This window comes from Coregonus clupeaformis, chromosome 30, assembly GCF_020615455.1.
Source record: "Coregonus clupeaformis isolate EN_2021a chromosome 30, ASM2061545v1, whole genome shotgun sequence".
NCBI lineage: Eukaryota > Metazoa > Chordata > Actinopteri > Salmoniformes > Salmonidae > Coregonus > Coregonus clupeaformis.
In genome coordinates this window covers 3643150-3659219 of record NC_059221.1, presented here as the reverse complement: position 1 = coordinate 3659219, position 16070 = coordinate 3643150, and the positions used below count along the sequence as shown (strand labels likewise).

Genomic DNA, 16070 nt, shown 5'->3' with positions numbered 1-16070 from the left:
AGCCCCAGATCGAGGGAGATTATCAGTGGTCTTGTATGTCTTCCATTTCCTAATAATTGCTCCCACAGTTGATTTCTTCAAGCCAAGCTGCTTACCTATTGCAGATTCAGTCTTCCCAGCCTGGTGCAGGTCTACAATTTTGTTTCTGGTGTCCTTTGACAGCTCTTTGGTCTTGGCCATAGTGGAGTTTGGAGTGTGACTGTTTGAGGTTGTGGACAGGTGTCTTTTATACTGATAACAAGTTCAAACAGGTGCCATTAATACAGGTAACGAGTGGAGGACAGAGGAGCCTCTTAAAGAAGAAGTTACAGGTCTGTGAGAGCCAGAAATCTTGCTTGTTTGTAGGTGACCAAATACTTATTTTCCACCATAATTTGCAAATAAATTCATTAAAAATCCTACAATGTGATTGTCTGGAGAAAAAAATTCTCAATTTGTCTGTCATAGTTGACGTTTACCTATGATGAAAATTACAGGCCTCTCTCATCTTTTTAAGTGGGAGAACTTGCACAATTGGTGGCTGATTAAATACTTTTTTCCCCCACTGTAAGTATTTACAATGTACAGCTTTTCTGTGTTGGAATGGTGTGGGCATAAAATATTCATGCAAGTAGACAACTGACTGGCCAGCTCAGACAATGAGCCAATATGACACCATGTTCTATGAGGAAAAACGGTCTGTTTGAGATACAAGTGGTTTTTCTCCAATTTATGCTTTGGCCACTAATTCAAGTACAGGACGAGTCAACTAAATTATTTGGGTATGAGTTAACAAAATATGAACATTTAAAAGTGAGATTTCACTGGACAGTTACTTTAAAGGTCAGAAAATAGATTTTCCTGTTTTATATTTCCACTCGAGGTTGGAATAATACTGTGAAATTGTGAAAATCATAATCCCTTTTAGTGTAAGAGCTGTTTGAAAAGATCACCTGAAATTTCAGCCTGTTTTGGTGGGTAGGGCCGTGTTTGAGAGCATCAAAACCGTGATGTATCGTTGGTAAATTGAGACCTACTGATAATATTGATTAGTTATTTAGGATGCAAGGTGATTTGTAGTCAGTCTCAACTCGCATTTAAAGTCAGCTGCAATGTCGAACACGCCCTTTGGGCTTGTTTGAGTGGTAAGGCGAAAGCACCCAACTGTAGACATTTACGTCATTTAGCAGACGCTCTTATCCAGAGCGACTTACAGGAGCAATTAGGGTTAAGTGCCTTGCTCAAGGGCACATCGACAGATTTTTCACCTAGTCGGCTCGGGGATTAGAACCAGTGACCTTTCGGTTACTGGCACAACGCTCTTAACCACTAAACTACCTGCCGCCGTAGACCAAAGTCGAGGAGTGAAGTTGGGGGAGGTGCACTCTGCGACAGCCGAAAGTCAGACACTGATGTGGTTTTCCAAAAGCAAGGCTCAGTGCAACATGGCAGTGTTGCCATTGTTTATAAAAGTTTTTCTTTATAATGTCAAAATAAGTCTCCAACCCCCATACCACACAATCACAAACTGAAAATAAGTGTACATTGTACAATCAATTGGTTAGAGAACAAGCCTCATATCACATTAATTTGAACATTTCCACTGTATAAATGAATTGCAGCAAAGTTAGTTCCGGTTTCAATCACATCTTTGGTCACGTTCAGGTGTGTCAAACAAGAACACCCTAATGATTGGTTGACAATAGAGCCTCCCACAATGCAGGATGAAGTTGAAGAGCAATTGCAGAAACGTGCAGTCAAAACTTCATGACCTATGATCAAGATTTTTGTAAAGTTCATGTCAACATGTAGCCGCAAGCCGGACAATTTTTATCCCCATAATTCAACACTTTGAAAGGCAGTGACCAACGATGATCACCAACTTGACAAAATGATCCACTCAAACACGCCCATTGACTTTTGGCCTTCCATGGTGACATCAACATGCAGTAGAATAGTTAATAGACCAATAAGAGTCCAAATCCTCTTTGCCAATAACAGCTCATTTCCCCCTCCCCACTCAGACCACTCCCAGACAGTCCAAGCTAAATTATTGCTTGAGAAACTGTTTCTTTTTGACTTTTTTAATTGAGATCACTAAGGTACTTTTGAAATGATTTGATGTATAGATAAAAACGGCTGCATTGGACCTTAACATCTCTCAAAAACATCCTTGCTTCACAAAGCAAATTGTAGCCCTTAAATTCCCACAACAAAAAAGGAAATGTGTTATAGAAAGTAATTTATTACACAATGTAACCAAGGCTAGTTTACAAATACAGTTCCAGTCATGTATGTGTATACATATGAATATACCCACGTCTTATATTTACAGATTTGCATACAACATGTTTTCCTGTTTATTTGTTTCAACACTTACTTTCCGGTTTCACATCCAGAAACTAATGATTTGTACATAAGAGACTACGATTTAAAGGAGTTATCAGCCATGTTTGTGTTCCAAACAAAGAAACGGCAGCCAGCCCACAGAGTCCAGGCAGACAGAGAACTTGACTGGCAGTCCAGAGGCCAGCCCTTCTCCCGACCGCCCCAAAAACAGCATTTGGCAGGTGAAATGTAAATACTGATAAATGTTTACCATGACTTTTAAAAAATAAGATGAGTAAAAACCAAACAACAAAAATCTGAGATCATCTCCCAAAGCAAAGAGACAAGCTCCAACGGTCGGTCGGCAAGTGTGAGGGGAGCGGTGGGAGGGGTCGGGTGAGATGTAAACGGGTGCTTATCCAACCCCCTTCGTCCATCCACACACTTGCCAGAGCCCCTGGTACAGGGACTGAGTCCTGTCATGCAGTCTACAGAAGGAGACATTTATTGCTCTTCTTGCCCCTCCGGGCCTGTAGTGCCGCCCTGGTGGCCATCTCAAACACCTCCCGCACGCCATCCTTCGTCTTCGCCGAGCACTCCATGTAGCCGAACGCTCCGATCCTGTTGGCCATGTCACGGGCCTCCTCTGGCTTCACTGGCTCCTACAGAGAGTTAAGAAGCACTGTCAGGACATCCAAAAAACACTGACCATATCATGCGGAAAGAGTGACAGATAGTTGGTGTGGTTTAGGGTGAGTTTTCCGAAAGCTTTTAGCCAACGTGGCCATTTTTCTCTCATCCCAGTTTGTTTATAATCCCATTAGTTTGTAGAGAGTGGGAAAATATTTGCCTGTCCTTTCTACGTACCTGTTTCATCTTGGCCAGCTCCCGGCGTGTGTGTTCATCGTTGCGCAGGTCCTTCTTATTGCCTACGAGGATGATGGGAACGTTGGGACAGAAGTGTTTGACCTCTGGAGTCCACTTCTCTGGAATGTTCTCTGTACAGAACCAAAGGGTCAAGGGTCAGACAAGCACACACACAAACGCTCAGTACATTTGGCAAGATATGGGGTAGTGTGTAGTGTACCGGAGGGAGGAGGTGGAGAAGAGCTATTGCTGTCCTATGCGTATTGGATGTGTGAGTGAGTACTTCACTAGTCAGAATGGGCTGAACAACCCACATATAAAAGGAAACCATGTGCGGATAATAGCAAGAGAGTGAGTGTGTAAGCTCACCCAAGCTGTCTGGGCTGTCAATGGAGAAACACATGAGGATTACGTCAGTGTCGGGGTAGGAGAGTGGGCGAAGCCTGTCGTAGTCCTCTTGGCCAGCTGTATCCCACAGAGCCAGCTCCACCTAGTACAGAGTAGACAACCACCACTGTTAACCCACATACAGATATGCTTGAAGTGGCAAGTGTATGTCAGCTGTGACTGGGTTTATCAGCAAACCCCTGGCAACAGAAATAAACCATAGACCATCTTGTAAACATATTGATTCAGTAAAATATACATTGTACAATAATTAAGTCTGCCTACCGCAGACTTTCATGAGCACACAGGACTTCATTTAGAAAATCAGGATAATTGGATAGTAGTTTTAGGTGTAGGTCAACTTCAATGAGGAATGGATAGAGGACAATGTCAGAAAAACACTAACTCCCAACAAATCAGGAAAAATTGCATCTCTGATAAATGAGTCACTCTTTGAAAATGGATAACTGGACATTTTCGAGAAGGGCAAGTGGCTTAAATGAGAAAAGCAAATTAGAGCAAGACACTTCTACAAGCATGACACATGAAGTAAGCAGAATACATCAGCCAATCAAATCTAGATGTCCCAGATTTCTAGTCGAGCCACATTGAGGCCAGGACACCTGGGTTTATAACTCACACAGGCCGCTATCTAATGAAGTGTCATAGGGTCTTACATTACAATTTTAGATTACATATTCCTTACATCATTCAGAAGCATATGCTGCACCTAATACATTTATATACTTGGTTAACTGAACAAACATGTGCCATACCATTATACCCGTCTGCCCCTATAGGTACAGATAAACATAGCCCAATCCCAACCAGCCGATACCATGATAGCCAAGACCAGCACTATTGAACACACCAACAGTGACGCGACCTTGAAAACCAGCTAGCAATTTGGGCTACATATTTCACCTAACCTGATTTACACCTTCAACTGAGAAATAAAAGTGTGTGGTTGAGTCTGTATCCATTACCTGTTTGCTGTCCACCTCAATGTCAGCCACATAGTTCTCAAAGACAGTGGGAACGTAGACCTCAGGGAACTGGTCTTTACTGAAGACTATCAACAGACAGGTCTTCCCACAAGCACCATCTCCCACGATCACCAGCTTCTTACGAATCGCCGCCATGCCTGAGAAGAGAGAAGTAAAATGCATTTAGAAACACACAAGCAAGACAACAGCCTTATATTAAACAGGTTTTATAACTGCTGTGGCCTCAAATAGGATCAGTGTAGTGGATCGACTGGACACTTCAACACTATTGTGGAGATACGCAAAGCTAACAGCCACACTTGTATCCTCAAATGATTTCCCCCAGTGGGGCTTATTGGGGGAAAACACTTGCCTTCAACACCAGCAGAGGTTAAAGGGATAATTTACTTTTAACTAGCTGGTTAAAGTCTGTATGTGTCCTACCCATCCATGTCTTCGAAGACATCAACAACCAATGTTAACCAGGCTCTAGCAAAACCGGCATGATCCAGAAGAAACTGCAGGTGTGGTGTATATTCTACACCTGGCACAGGTAATCCCCACTAATAACCTTTGAGTAAATGCCTCATGTAAATATGTGTGCAAGGAAATTGACAGCAGAGGGAAAGATAATTATTCCATCCATTCAGTGATTGTATTGCTGCTCAGGTTAAACTAGTTGCTGAATGTTAGGATCACAAGTCAGGACCAACAATGAATGGTGCATTCAAGGTGGAAAACATACCCCATGTATTTTTAGACTGAGGGACATGTGTGACCGCACCAACTCTGATGTACAGTCCCCTACTCTGTTATGTTTAGACTACTTCCAGAATAGGTCTTGACAACATTTAGCTAGTATTGCCATGTATAACCATGATACATTTGACTGGTTATTTAACTACCAGCACACTGATCCTGTGGACACCATGCGGTGGTAGAAGCGCATTATGTGTCAAAGCTGTATCCTAGTGATCATTGGTGTGATGTTCCCATTAGTCAAACGTCACATAAGATGGGTTCTCTGAGTCTTAAGCAGTCACATACAGGACATAATCAGACTCTGTCATGTACGGCAAGCAGCTTTTAGTTTCTTGGCTGACATTACATTAATTACTACTATAACACTGCTTAGGATAGACAGGCATTAAAGTAGCAACCGTAGCTAAGTGCATTCAAATGTTTAGGCAAGATGGCGTCAAAGCATCAACAGATGGCTGTTGTCCGCAGTAAGGGCGGCCCCATTCCAAACAAACTCACTTCGCTAGCTCTCCACCAGCAAAACGGTATCTGTGCAATAGCAAAACAGGGTCTGGTCACTGAAGTGAAATAAAAATGGTCAAACCTAGAACGCAACTTGTCTAACTACTTAACGAACGTTACCTAAAATAAAGACACTGATACTTGTCATCTATGGCTGGGCCGAGCTAAACCACCCAATCAGATTTAAACAAAGTTTTTTTTTTATATAGTTAGCTATTAGCTAGAAAATTAATGTAGAACATTTGTTTATAGGATTGCACGTAAAAGTAAAAAACAGTAACGTTACTACTAAGAAGCTACAGTAGCTAGCTTACGTTAGCTACTTGACAAAACACAGTAACGTTAGTTAACGTAGCTAGCAAGCCAACTGGTCAGAATTATGGTGGCTAACCGATAACGCTAGTTGTTGGCTAACTTGCTAACAGCAACAAACGGACACGCCGGTTTGTTTCAAATACTGACTTGCTTCTGCGGACGTTAACTAGCTAACTAACTAAGCAAGTTAGCTAGTTACAGGGGCGTGATTCTGCGATTTCTTTTAGAGGATAAAAACTGTGATAAAACAATGGAGCTCCTTTTCCAACGGTTATTGCTGCTAGTTAGCCAGTTGCTTGAGTCAGTGCGGCCGCGGTATACTATTGAGGTTGTCCTCTTCGGCTCGTTTAGAAAAGCGCGACCGACGACGATAACGTACGGCCAGACAACTTTCTAACAATTTATCCTATCATTACACTCCACCAATGTTACCATATTTCGATAAAAGTTTTTCAAAAGTATTTGTACCTGTTGTTTAGATGGCTTGCAGTCGTTTTCCCAGGGCTGTGTCGCTTCGCCGATAACCCTCCTTTCGATACAATGTTGAATTACTTCGCGTGTGCGCGCTGGGGGGAGGGGTGGCGGGGACGAGCGTGAGCCACGCCTGCGCGTGCACGTTACATGAGTATGTCTCTCGGTTTGAGAGTCGGTTTCGATGAGCATCCAAACCGTTTTGATGTTGTTTTTACATAATAGTTGCATTAAAAAACTTTTTCCAAACAAAAAAAATGCAAGAAAGGACCCAAGGAGTGGACAGGTGCTCAGTTGGTAGAGCATGGCGCTTGTATACACATTTAAATGTTCGTCATTTAGCAGACGCTCTTATCCAGAGCGACTTACAAATTGGTGCATTCACCTTATGATAGCCAGTGGAACAACCACTTAACCATTTTAAAAAAAAAATTCACGCCAAGGCTCTTTGCACTCTGGGAGGAGGACACAACGGAGTTGTCAACCGTGATGGCGAGATCATGGAACGGGCAGTCCTTCCCCGGGAGGAAGAGCAGCTCCGTCTTGCCGAGGTTTAGCTTGCAACGCCAGGGTTGTGGGTTCGTTTCCCACGGGAGGCCAGTATGAAAAATGTATGCACTCACTAACTGTAAGTCGCTCTGGATAAGAGCGTCTGCTAAAATGACGTAAATGTAAATGGTAACGCAGGTGTCCTAAGGCAAGCTCAGGGAGGACAGAAACCTCCCGTGGAGCAGAAGGGCAAAAGCTCGCTTGATCTTGATTTTCAGTATGAATACAGACCGTGAAAGCGAGGCCTCACGATCCTTCGCTTTATGTTGGGGCCTAGTTAAAAAACTAAAATATCAAATATCAACTCAATATTCAAAATAATTTACTTAATAGCTGTCCCTCAATTCCATGTCACTGGTGTTACCACTGAGGGGTGTTACCCTTTATTTAAAAAAACACTTTGAAAAAATGCAACTGTTTGGCAACTTCTTCCTGGGTCAAAGGTTCATTGGAGCCAGGGCTGTTTTGAAAAGCACTCTGTTTGGCAAGTTCTTCCTGGGGCTTAGAGTGCAGAGAGAGAGTTTGATGTGCATGCAGGAAGGGAGAGAGAAGAGAGGTTGGGAGGCAGAGAGTTTACTGAGGACCCACCACTGACGCACGTCCAGAGACCCGCTGAAATTCAAAGTGTAGTTGGAAAGGGGTCAAATAAACAAAGTCTCTGCAGATCAGATTGCGACATGATGGGCGCAGACAGCCAGTAATGTTGACAAACGAAGGTGGATTGGCATTCGGCCCGAGTTAAGTAGGAGGAGAAATTGCGTCCCTAGACAAAGCAAGAACTAGATGTATGTCTGGAGAAGTGCAGTACTATCATAAGGAGAGTTATACTTGGAATACGGAGGACGAATGGAGGGAAGAAGAGAGGCAGAGGAGGTCTAAGAGAGAGAGGGAGGAAGAGGGTGAGCTTGAGTCAGTAAAAAAATTGCAGGAAAATGGGAGATGGTTTGTTAAAGAAGAATGGTAGAAAGTGTAAGCAGAGTGAGTTGACAGGAGGAGAAATGGAAGTGAATGAGGGCGAGGTATCGGAGGTGGTAGGTGTGGTGAAGTTCTCAGAGCCCGAGGTTTGCACCGAGGGTCAGGATAAAGAGGAGTCTGTGACAATAGGAGTGACGTTTTTGGAAAAAGTGGACCCTTGCCTTTTGGCTGATCCATTTGTGGTTTCAGGGTGGGTGTAAACAGAGTTGGGTGCTGTGGAATCGGTGAGGGTAACCAGAAGTGGTCTAGTGATAATTGTTTGTGTTTCTGCTAGTCAGAGGGAGCAGGCGCTCCGTGTTAAACAAATGGGGGCAAGAAATGTGAATTGTTTTGCTCTCAAGAAAAGTGCGCCATTGAAAGGCGTGATTACTGGGGTAGCGGTAAATGTGAAAGCTGACCAACTGAAGGGGAAGATTCCCGGTGTTTGTGATGCTCGTCGTTTGGTTCGATACAGACAGGGGGGCATGAGTGGAGAAACAGAAGAGTCATAGTCTGTTCTTTTGAGTTTTGAGGTTGAGTCTTTGCCCGACAAAGTCATGTTAGGATATATGTTATCTGGTACAAGCTTTTGTGCCGAATACATTACGTTGTTACAGGTGTCAAGATTATGGGCATGTGGCAGCAGTGTGTAGGAGGGAGGTTCCACCTCTGGCCTGCTGTGTTCATCCACCTCTGGCCTGCTGGCCCCCCTACCTCTGCGGAAGCACAGTTCCCGCTCAGCCCAGTCAAAACTGTTCACTGCTCTGGCACCCCAATGGTGGAACAAGCTCCCTCACGACGCCAGGACAGCGGAGTCACTCACCACCTTCCGGAGACACTTGAAACCCCACCTCTTTAAGGAATACCTGGGATAGGATAAAGTAATCCTTCTACCCCCCCTTACCCCACCCCAAAGAAGAAAAAAAAAATACATATTGTAAAGTGGTTATCCCACTGGCTATAAGGTGAATGCACCAATGATGTTTCCACCCCCATGCTTCACAGTAGGTATGGTGTTCCTTGGATGCAACTCAGCATTCTTTGTCCTCCAAACACGACGAGTTGAGTTTTTACCAAAAAGTTATATTTTGGTTTCATCTGACCATATGACATTCTCCCAATCCTCTTCTGGATCATCCAAATGCACTCTAGCAAACTTCAGACGGGCCTGGACATGTACTGGCTTAAGCGGGGGACACGTCTGGCACTGCAGGATTTGAGTCCCTGGCGGCGTAGTGTGTTTGTTACTTTGGTCCCAGCTCTCTGCAGGTCATTCACTAGGTCCCCCTGTGTGGTTCTGGGATTTTTGCTCACCGTTCTTGTGATCATTTTGACCCCACGGGGTGAGATCTTGCGTGGAGCCCCAGATCGAGGGAGATTATCAGTGGTCTTGTATGTCTTCCATTTCCTAATAATTGATCCCACAGTTGATTTCTTCAAACCAAGCTGCTTACCTATTGCAGATTCAGTCTTCCAAGCCTGGTGCAGGTCTACAATTTTGTTTCTGGTGTCCTTTGACAGCTCTTTGGTCTTGGCCATAGTGGAGTTTGGAGTGTGACTGTTTGAGGTTGTGGACAGGTGTCTTTTATACTGATAACAAGTTCAAACAGGTGCCATTAATACAGGTAACAAGTGGAGGACAGAGGAGCCTCTTAAAGAAGAAGTTACAGGTCTGTGAGAGCCAGAAATTTTGCTTGTTTGTAGGTGACCAAATACTTATTTTCCACCATAATTTGCAAATAATTCATAAAAAATCCTACAATGTGATTTTCTGGATTTTTTTCCCTCAATTTGTCTGTCATAGTTGACGTTTACCTATGATGAAAATTACAGGCCTCTCTCATCTTTTTAAGTGGGAGAACTTGCACAATTGGTGGCTGACTAAATACTTTTTCTCCCCACTGTAATTGGAGCCAGGGCTGTCTTGAAAAGCAGATGTTGCATTTGCACTATCTCTTCACATGTTAGCAATTTCATGATTAATTTGGTAATTTCACTGGTGTTACAGTTTATAGTAAGGGGAAAGGACATTTTATTAAAATAATTGATCAAATCACATGTTCAAGTGATTTATTTTGAATTTAGGAAGTGTGGTTTGAGAGACTGTGGCCCCCATTTTAGCTATGCCATCTGCAGATGTCACTGGTGTTACTGTTCCTGCTGGTGTTAGAAGAGTTTTAATAGTGTTACAGGTCACTGGCGTTACACAATATAACTTTACACATACCTGTTTAAAGTAAATTACTAATCACTAAAAAAATATATTATAATTAACCTTTGTCTTTCATTATATATGCAAATTAAAGTCAAATTACATTCCAGAAAGCCTGAATTGTCATCTAAAATATAGGTAACACCAGTTTAAAAAAGGCTGCATAAGCATTTTTTAAAATGTAAAATATATAAAAATACAGTACCCTGTCATGTTGATTTGTTAAAAAAAGAAACAGTCAGGTAACAGTTAAGTAGGCTGATAAAAAAAAAAAATCCTAGAACAACCAATTTGAACTAGCCTTATCACAAATATCAGAAGTCAAGCTAGATCAATAATTAATATTTCTAATAGGCATTAGTCACAGTTACCTAAATAAGGCAATGTGGAGTACCCCTGGGAAAAGTTTGTCAGTTCAAAGCCCTTCATGCCATACAATGAAACAGCAGTAGATTATCACAGACTGTGCTAACTGCTCCATCTAGCGGCACACTTGAGGGGCAAGCAAGCAGCACCCTAAATAAATATCAGCTGAAATGTACTCTACTAGTACTACCCAGTGTTGCAAAAAGACAATTTATTGTTACATTTCATATAATCGTTTTTTATTTAATATAGAGATAAACAAATATATCTGCAACTAAAGAGGAAACTGCAATGGCCACAGTAGAAAGAGAAACACCATTAGTGGAAATCCGGGGAAACTGTCCTGTGTACGGACAATCTGTGAGAACCAAGCCTTGAGTCACCACCAACAAATTAAACAGAACTGCATCAGTATTGGCATCATTCACCACACCTAAACATTTCCGGTCGATCCACACAAACAGGTACTGTCCACAAGCGTTAACAAACCTCATAAATACAGTACATGCATTAGATTAAGAGTGCAGTTCTTATCTTAACCAACATTATCTTAACCAACACGACAGATTAATAGGGGAAAAACAAGCATTTAGACAGGCATCCCAATTCTGATCTTTTTTCCACTAATTGGTCTTTTGACCAATCACATCAGCGCTTTTTCAGAGCTGATCTGATTGGTCGAAAGACCAATTAGTGAAAAAAAGTTTAGAATTGGGATGCCTGTCTAAGGCTGCGTTTTGACCAATCAGATCTGAAAAATATCTGATGTGATTGGTTAAAAGACCAATTAGTGGGAAAAAATATCTGAATTGGGCTGCCTGTGGGAACATAGCCAAAGAAACAAAGAAGAGATTGACAAAATGTTCCTTGGGGAGAAGAGAGCCTGTCAAGACTGTATTGCTGTCATTGTCAAAAGCTCCTGAATTTTCAGGCCAAACCAGTGAGAAATGACAGGAAACCACAGTGTAAACCATCTAGTGCTCTCCCTCTCCCTGTTACACACTCATTCACCTAAATCCTAACACACACAATAAAACTTGCTGGCCAGAAAAACAATATTCTGACAGAACTCAAATTAACAGAATGAACAAAGAGGAAGACACACCCACATCACCTTTATTCTATTATGGCTATGGTTCCCCTCTAGTAATCCAACTCTGACTCAGAGTAGTTGAGATTATCTGAAAATCACCTCAAGAATTCAGAGCAAAAGTAAACCCCTCAAAACAGGTACAGGAAACGCATCATCATCCACAGAGCAACTTGTCAAATTATCAGGTTTCCCACAAATGTAGGAAACATTTGAAAACAGATCTAACAGTGGTAAAACAGCTATGGGGTAAACCTAGACCCATTTCAGTTTTTCAGTGATGAAGAGAAAGATGTAGAGGACCTTGAAAATTAAACACCCATCAGGACAAAAGGATGACCTAGAAAACCACTGAGAATCTGAGTCTGTCTGCTGAAAGCTTACTCTGGGACAATAGTAACACACAGCAACAGATGGGGAGTTTGCCAAGAGTCTCTGCTCCAGTCTAAGTGTCTCAGTCACAAAATATGGGAGCCAGATGAGCAGCAGGTGTGGAGTAGATGTCTTTAGGGGCAAAAGAGCTTTACGAAACACTGTGTACACCCATTCAATACTTTATTCAGGAGAGACGCGAAGTGGTAGGGAGAGTCCAATGTGTTTGTACATTGCATTAACGTTTCAATGGACATATGCGGGCGGGGCCGGGGGAGCGATGGGTCCGTGATGGTATCTGTGTACAACTTCGGGGAGTCCGAGACCGTAAAACTGATAGGCATGACAATGTTGATAGTGTCAAACTGCTACTGCTAATGTATGTGTGTAGTCACTGTAGTGTATGCTAGTCAAAACTAAGTATGACTGAGTGTATATCAGTGTATCTGTTATGAGCGGGAGGGGGCGTCTTCAAAGCTGATGATGCTGGACTCCTGTCCTGTGGTGTTCTGGGAGCCGCTAGACCCCCCTGCTGGCGACGTTCTCTCCTGTCCCGAGAGCAGCGGGGTGTCGGTCCGAACTTCATCCTCATTGTCTTCCTCTTCGTCGTCCATGCTTGGCCAGGTCGACTGGTCCTCCACCTTCTTCAGTCGCTCGTTTAGGGCCTTCAGCGCCAACTGCCTGTAAGACAATCAGAAAGAGTGAGTTATAAAATAAACAGTGTCTGCCCATTCCCAAGCAAGGGCAAGGCTGAGCAAATGTTTGCATTACATCATTGTATAGTAAGTGTTTTGGAGTCCCTTTCATACAGCCACTGATCCTCTCCAGGTGACGATACAGTATGTAGGCCTAACTGCCGTCTATGTAAACGAGGACATACGAGTGTATGCATGACAGCTTGCAAGTGTGTCAACCACAAAATGAAGTATGAGGTAAACAAATCTTGGTAAATGGATGCCTGTGTGTTTGTGTGTTTATTTGGGCCTCTCGAGCACTCACCTCCTCCTCTCTGCGTCCTGGGGGTCCGTCCCTGGCAGACTGATGGTGATGGAAGAAGGTGCACCTACGTCGTAGCGCTTCACCATTTTCCTGCACACCTTGATCTTCACCAGGGCTGCGTGCACCAGGCCAGCCAGCAGCCCCACCACCGGCTGTACCACTTCAGGGAAGAAGGAGGCAAAGGCAAAGTGGTCTGACATGTCCCCGCGGCCCCGGCTGTGCCTCTGGTAGAAGCGCAGGTAGACCCAGCCTGCCAGGGCACCAAAGCTGTAGGCCGCCAGTGAGGCGGCACTCTCCAGCAGCCCTGAGAGGCGGAGTAGGGACAGGCAGAGGAGGACCAGTGCCGGGGCAGCTTTGAGCCTCACCTGCGGAACCCGCAGCACCGTCGTATCCCCCATGGTCTGCTTAAGGGCCACCAACACCCCCCCGAGGAAGGCTGGTGCCCCATGGACACGCACCGCAAATAGGTAGTCCAGGTCGAAGGTGACGACATACGTGAGCAAGTAGGAGAGGCCAGCCAGGAGGCCTGCAGAGATGTTGACCACAGTAAAAAAGATGAGCAGCTCCAAGGCGCCCCATAGAGGCTCCAACAGCCGGCCACAGGCCATAACAGTCCCTACGTTGGCTGCCACTCCCCACACATGCTGCTCCACCACGGCATGGGTCACCAGGGTCCAGATCCAGAAGTTAGGGGGGAAGAGGTAGCCAGGCGTCACGCCCAGGGCATATGGAGTGTCAACTGCCCATGAGAGCAGGTACAGAAGGAGCACTATGGCACTTATGGACTTCACCACAACGCTCGTATTGGCTAATGCGCCCAAGAAGTGCTGTCGTGCAACTGGCAGATAGCGATTCATTGTGCCGTTTGTCAGTCTTCCGCAAGAGCCGATGAGTAAATTTGTATGACCTGCAGCTGCTCACGTGCTGGCCTTTTTTTTTTTTTAAATCAGCAGTGCCAAGAAGAACACACGAAATCAGCAGATCCAGACAACATCCACGCTCTACAGTGAGGATTCATCCGGGAAATAATCTGATTAATCAATGCTAATTAATGGTTTGAATTAACCTTTTATGGTCTCACTGTTCAAAACACTTGCTGGAGCAACTTTCCTATGACCTTTGCTGAAGTTATCTTGTTAGTGATTAGATAAGAGTAGTTGGGTTAACGTACCTAACGAACGTTAGATAAGTTGCTAGCTGACACATTTAGCAACATGCCAATTACTCTCAATTGACAATGAACGGTGTCATACTCGAAGTTTACATACAATTTAACTTCCCAAATATTAAATAGCTACTTGTCTTTCGAAATCATACCAAAAATACCCAGAACGTCAACCAGCTAACGCTAGCTAGCTAATAAACGTCATCAGCTTGCTGGCTAGAAAGCACTGTGGAGTAAGTAGTTAGCCTAGCTAGCTAGTTAATGCTAACTAGTTAGGGAAGAAGTCCGATTGTTACGACGTTTTAAATCCACCATTGGAATTCATGAGATGATCAGTCTCCATTTGATGAATGGGTTTGAGTTGTATAACTAGAGAAACTATAAAAAAAATCAGTACCAGCGCCTCTTTTTTTCTCGCCTCGGCACACAGACTAAATTAGTCCACCAGCTAGCTAACGTTAGAGGATTTCCTGCGTTAGCTAGCAACAGGCCGTCAAAACAATGTTGTCGAGGCAAACAACAATTGGAGATTCACGCTTAATTAATTAAGTCTTCACGGTTTCAGAAATGTAAGAAAGTCTCTTGGGTTACTTAAACGTTATTCCGATATAAAGCAACAGATGTATTCGCGAATATTTGTTCTCTTGTGAGGCACTCCCAGCATTTCATACTGACCAACAACGCGTGCGCTGCCAGTGCCACCGTCACCAACACACACGAAGCGTCAAGTCACGCCAGCTTGGTGCACTGGATGATTATGGGAAACATAGTTTTTTTGTTGTTGCTAGATCCCCGAGCTCCATGTGGTAGGGCAGCCTATGGGTCATGGATAACTTTTTTTAATGTTTTCAAAATCTCCTCAAGCATCGATTCAAGAGACAAAACAATTATTTTCAACATTAATTTTATTCAGTAATTAATTGCCATAAAAAAGATAACAAATAATTCACATTCATCAGGCGTGAAAAAAAGAAAAAAAAACCTGACATCAGAATGCTACAAGAATCAAACTTCACAGACATAGAGCACAGCAAAATCTGATCTGAAATCAAACTAAAATAACGTTAATAGCTCACTGGCAGAAAATGCAAAGTGGGTAATGGTTGGCTACCGCAGAAGCCCAAGTGAGTGACCTTTGACTGGCTAAGAACAATGGTGCATATGCAAGTAAGCATTTCGTTGGACGATGTATACTATGTGTATCCTGTACATACGACTAATAAAACTTGAAACAAACTTCAAACTGTCCTCTGTGAAGATATCCATACAAATGTAACACACCCTCAAACAACACAATCATGTGCAAAGTAAACACTATTAAAATGACCATGTCCACTTAGTGATGAAAACATGAGACTAAAATTCTATTGAGATCCAGATGAGACATGCAAGGATCTGGGATGCCTCAGTGGAATTATGCTTATGGAGAACAAGCGTGCTAGCCACACGCTGGATACAATTGTACTGCTCTGATGTTTGTGTTTCAAATGTCAATGTCATCATTTTAGAATATTGATAAAATTCTCTCTGAATAACAGTTCTGCTTCTACAGAATCAAAGACAAACCCCTGATACAGTGAGGTTAAACCATGAGCATGCAAATGGTGGTGAGGGGGACAATTTGTCTGAACCAAATACATGTGAATGCTTGACTTATGTAAAGGCCAAGGGTAGGCAACTCAAACACTGAAAGCCTTCAATCAAAAATGCAAACATGAATATCCAAGCTACTATGACATGTAAGAGGACACAAACTGGCCCAGATAA

At 43.3% G+C, this 16070-nt stretch overlaps 2 protein-coding genes across 2 annotated transcripts; both read right to left on the bottom strand.

The window, feature by feature from the left end:
• Window positions 1–2204: 2204 nt before the first annotated feature.
• Window positions 2205–6700, bottom strand: LOC121545495 (rho-related GTP-binding protein RhoA-B). The gene is made up of 5 exons (XM_041856057.2): window positions 6594–6700; window positions 4548–4705; window positions 3544–3664; window positions 3175–3305; window positions 2205–2969 (listed from the first exon to the last, which is right to left on the bottom strand). Exons 2-5 carry the CDS (start codon window positions 4701–4703, stop codon window positions 2796–2798), a joined length of 582 nt encoding a protein of 193 aa, XP_041711991.1. The 5' UTR covers window positions 4704–4705; window positions 6594–6700; the 3' UTR covers window positions 2205–2795.
• A 3504-nt stretch (window positions 6701–10204) lies between these two features.
• On the bottom strand, window positions 10205–15045 carry LOC121545497 (transmembrane protein 115-like). Its single transcript, XM_041856061.2, has 2 exons — window positions 13139–15045; window positions 10205–12820 (listed from the first exon to the last, which is right to left on the bottom strand). Exons 1-2 carry the CDS (start codon window positions 13993–13995, stop codon window positions 12589–12591), a joined length of 1089 nt encoding a protein of 362 aa, XP_041711995.1. The 5' UTR covers window positions 13996–15045; the 3' UTR covers window positions 10205–12588.
• Window positions 15046–16070: the final 1025 nt, after the last annotated feature.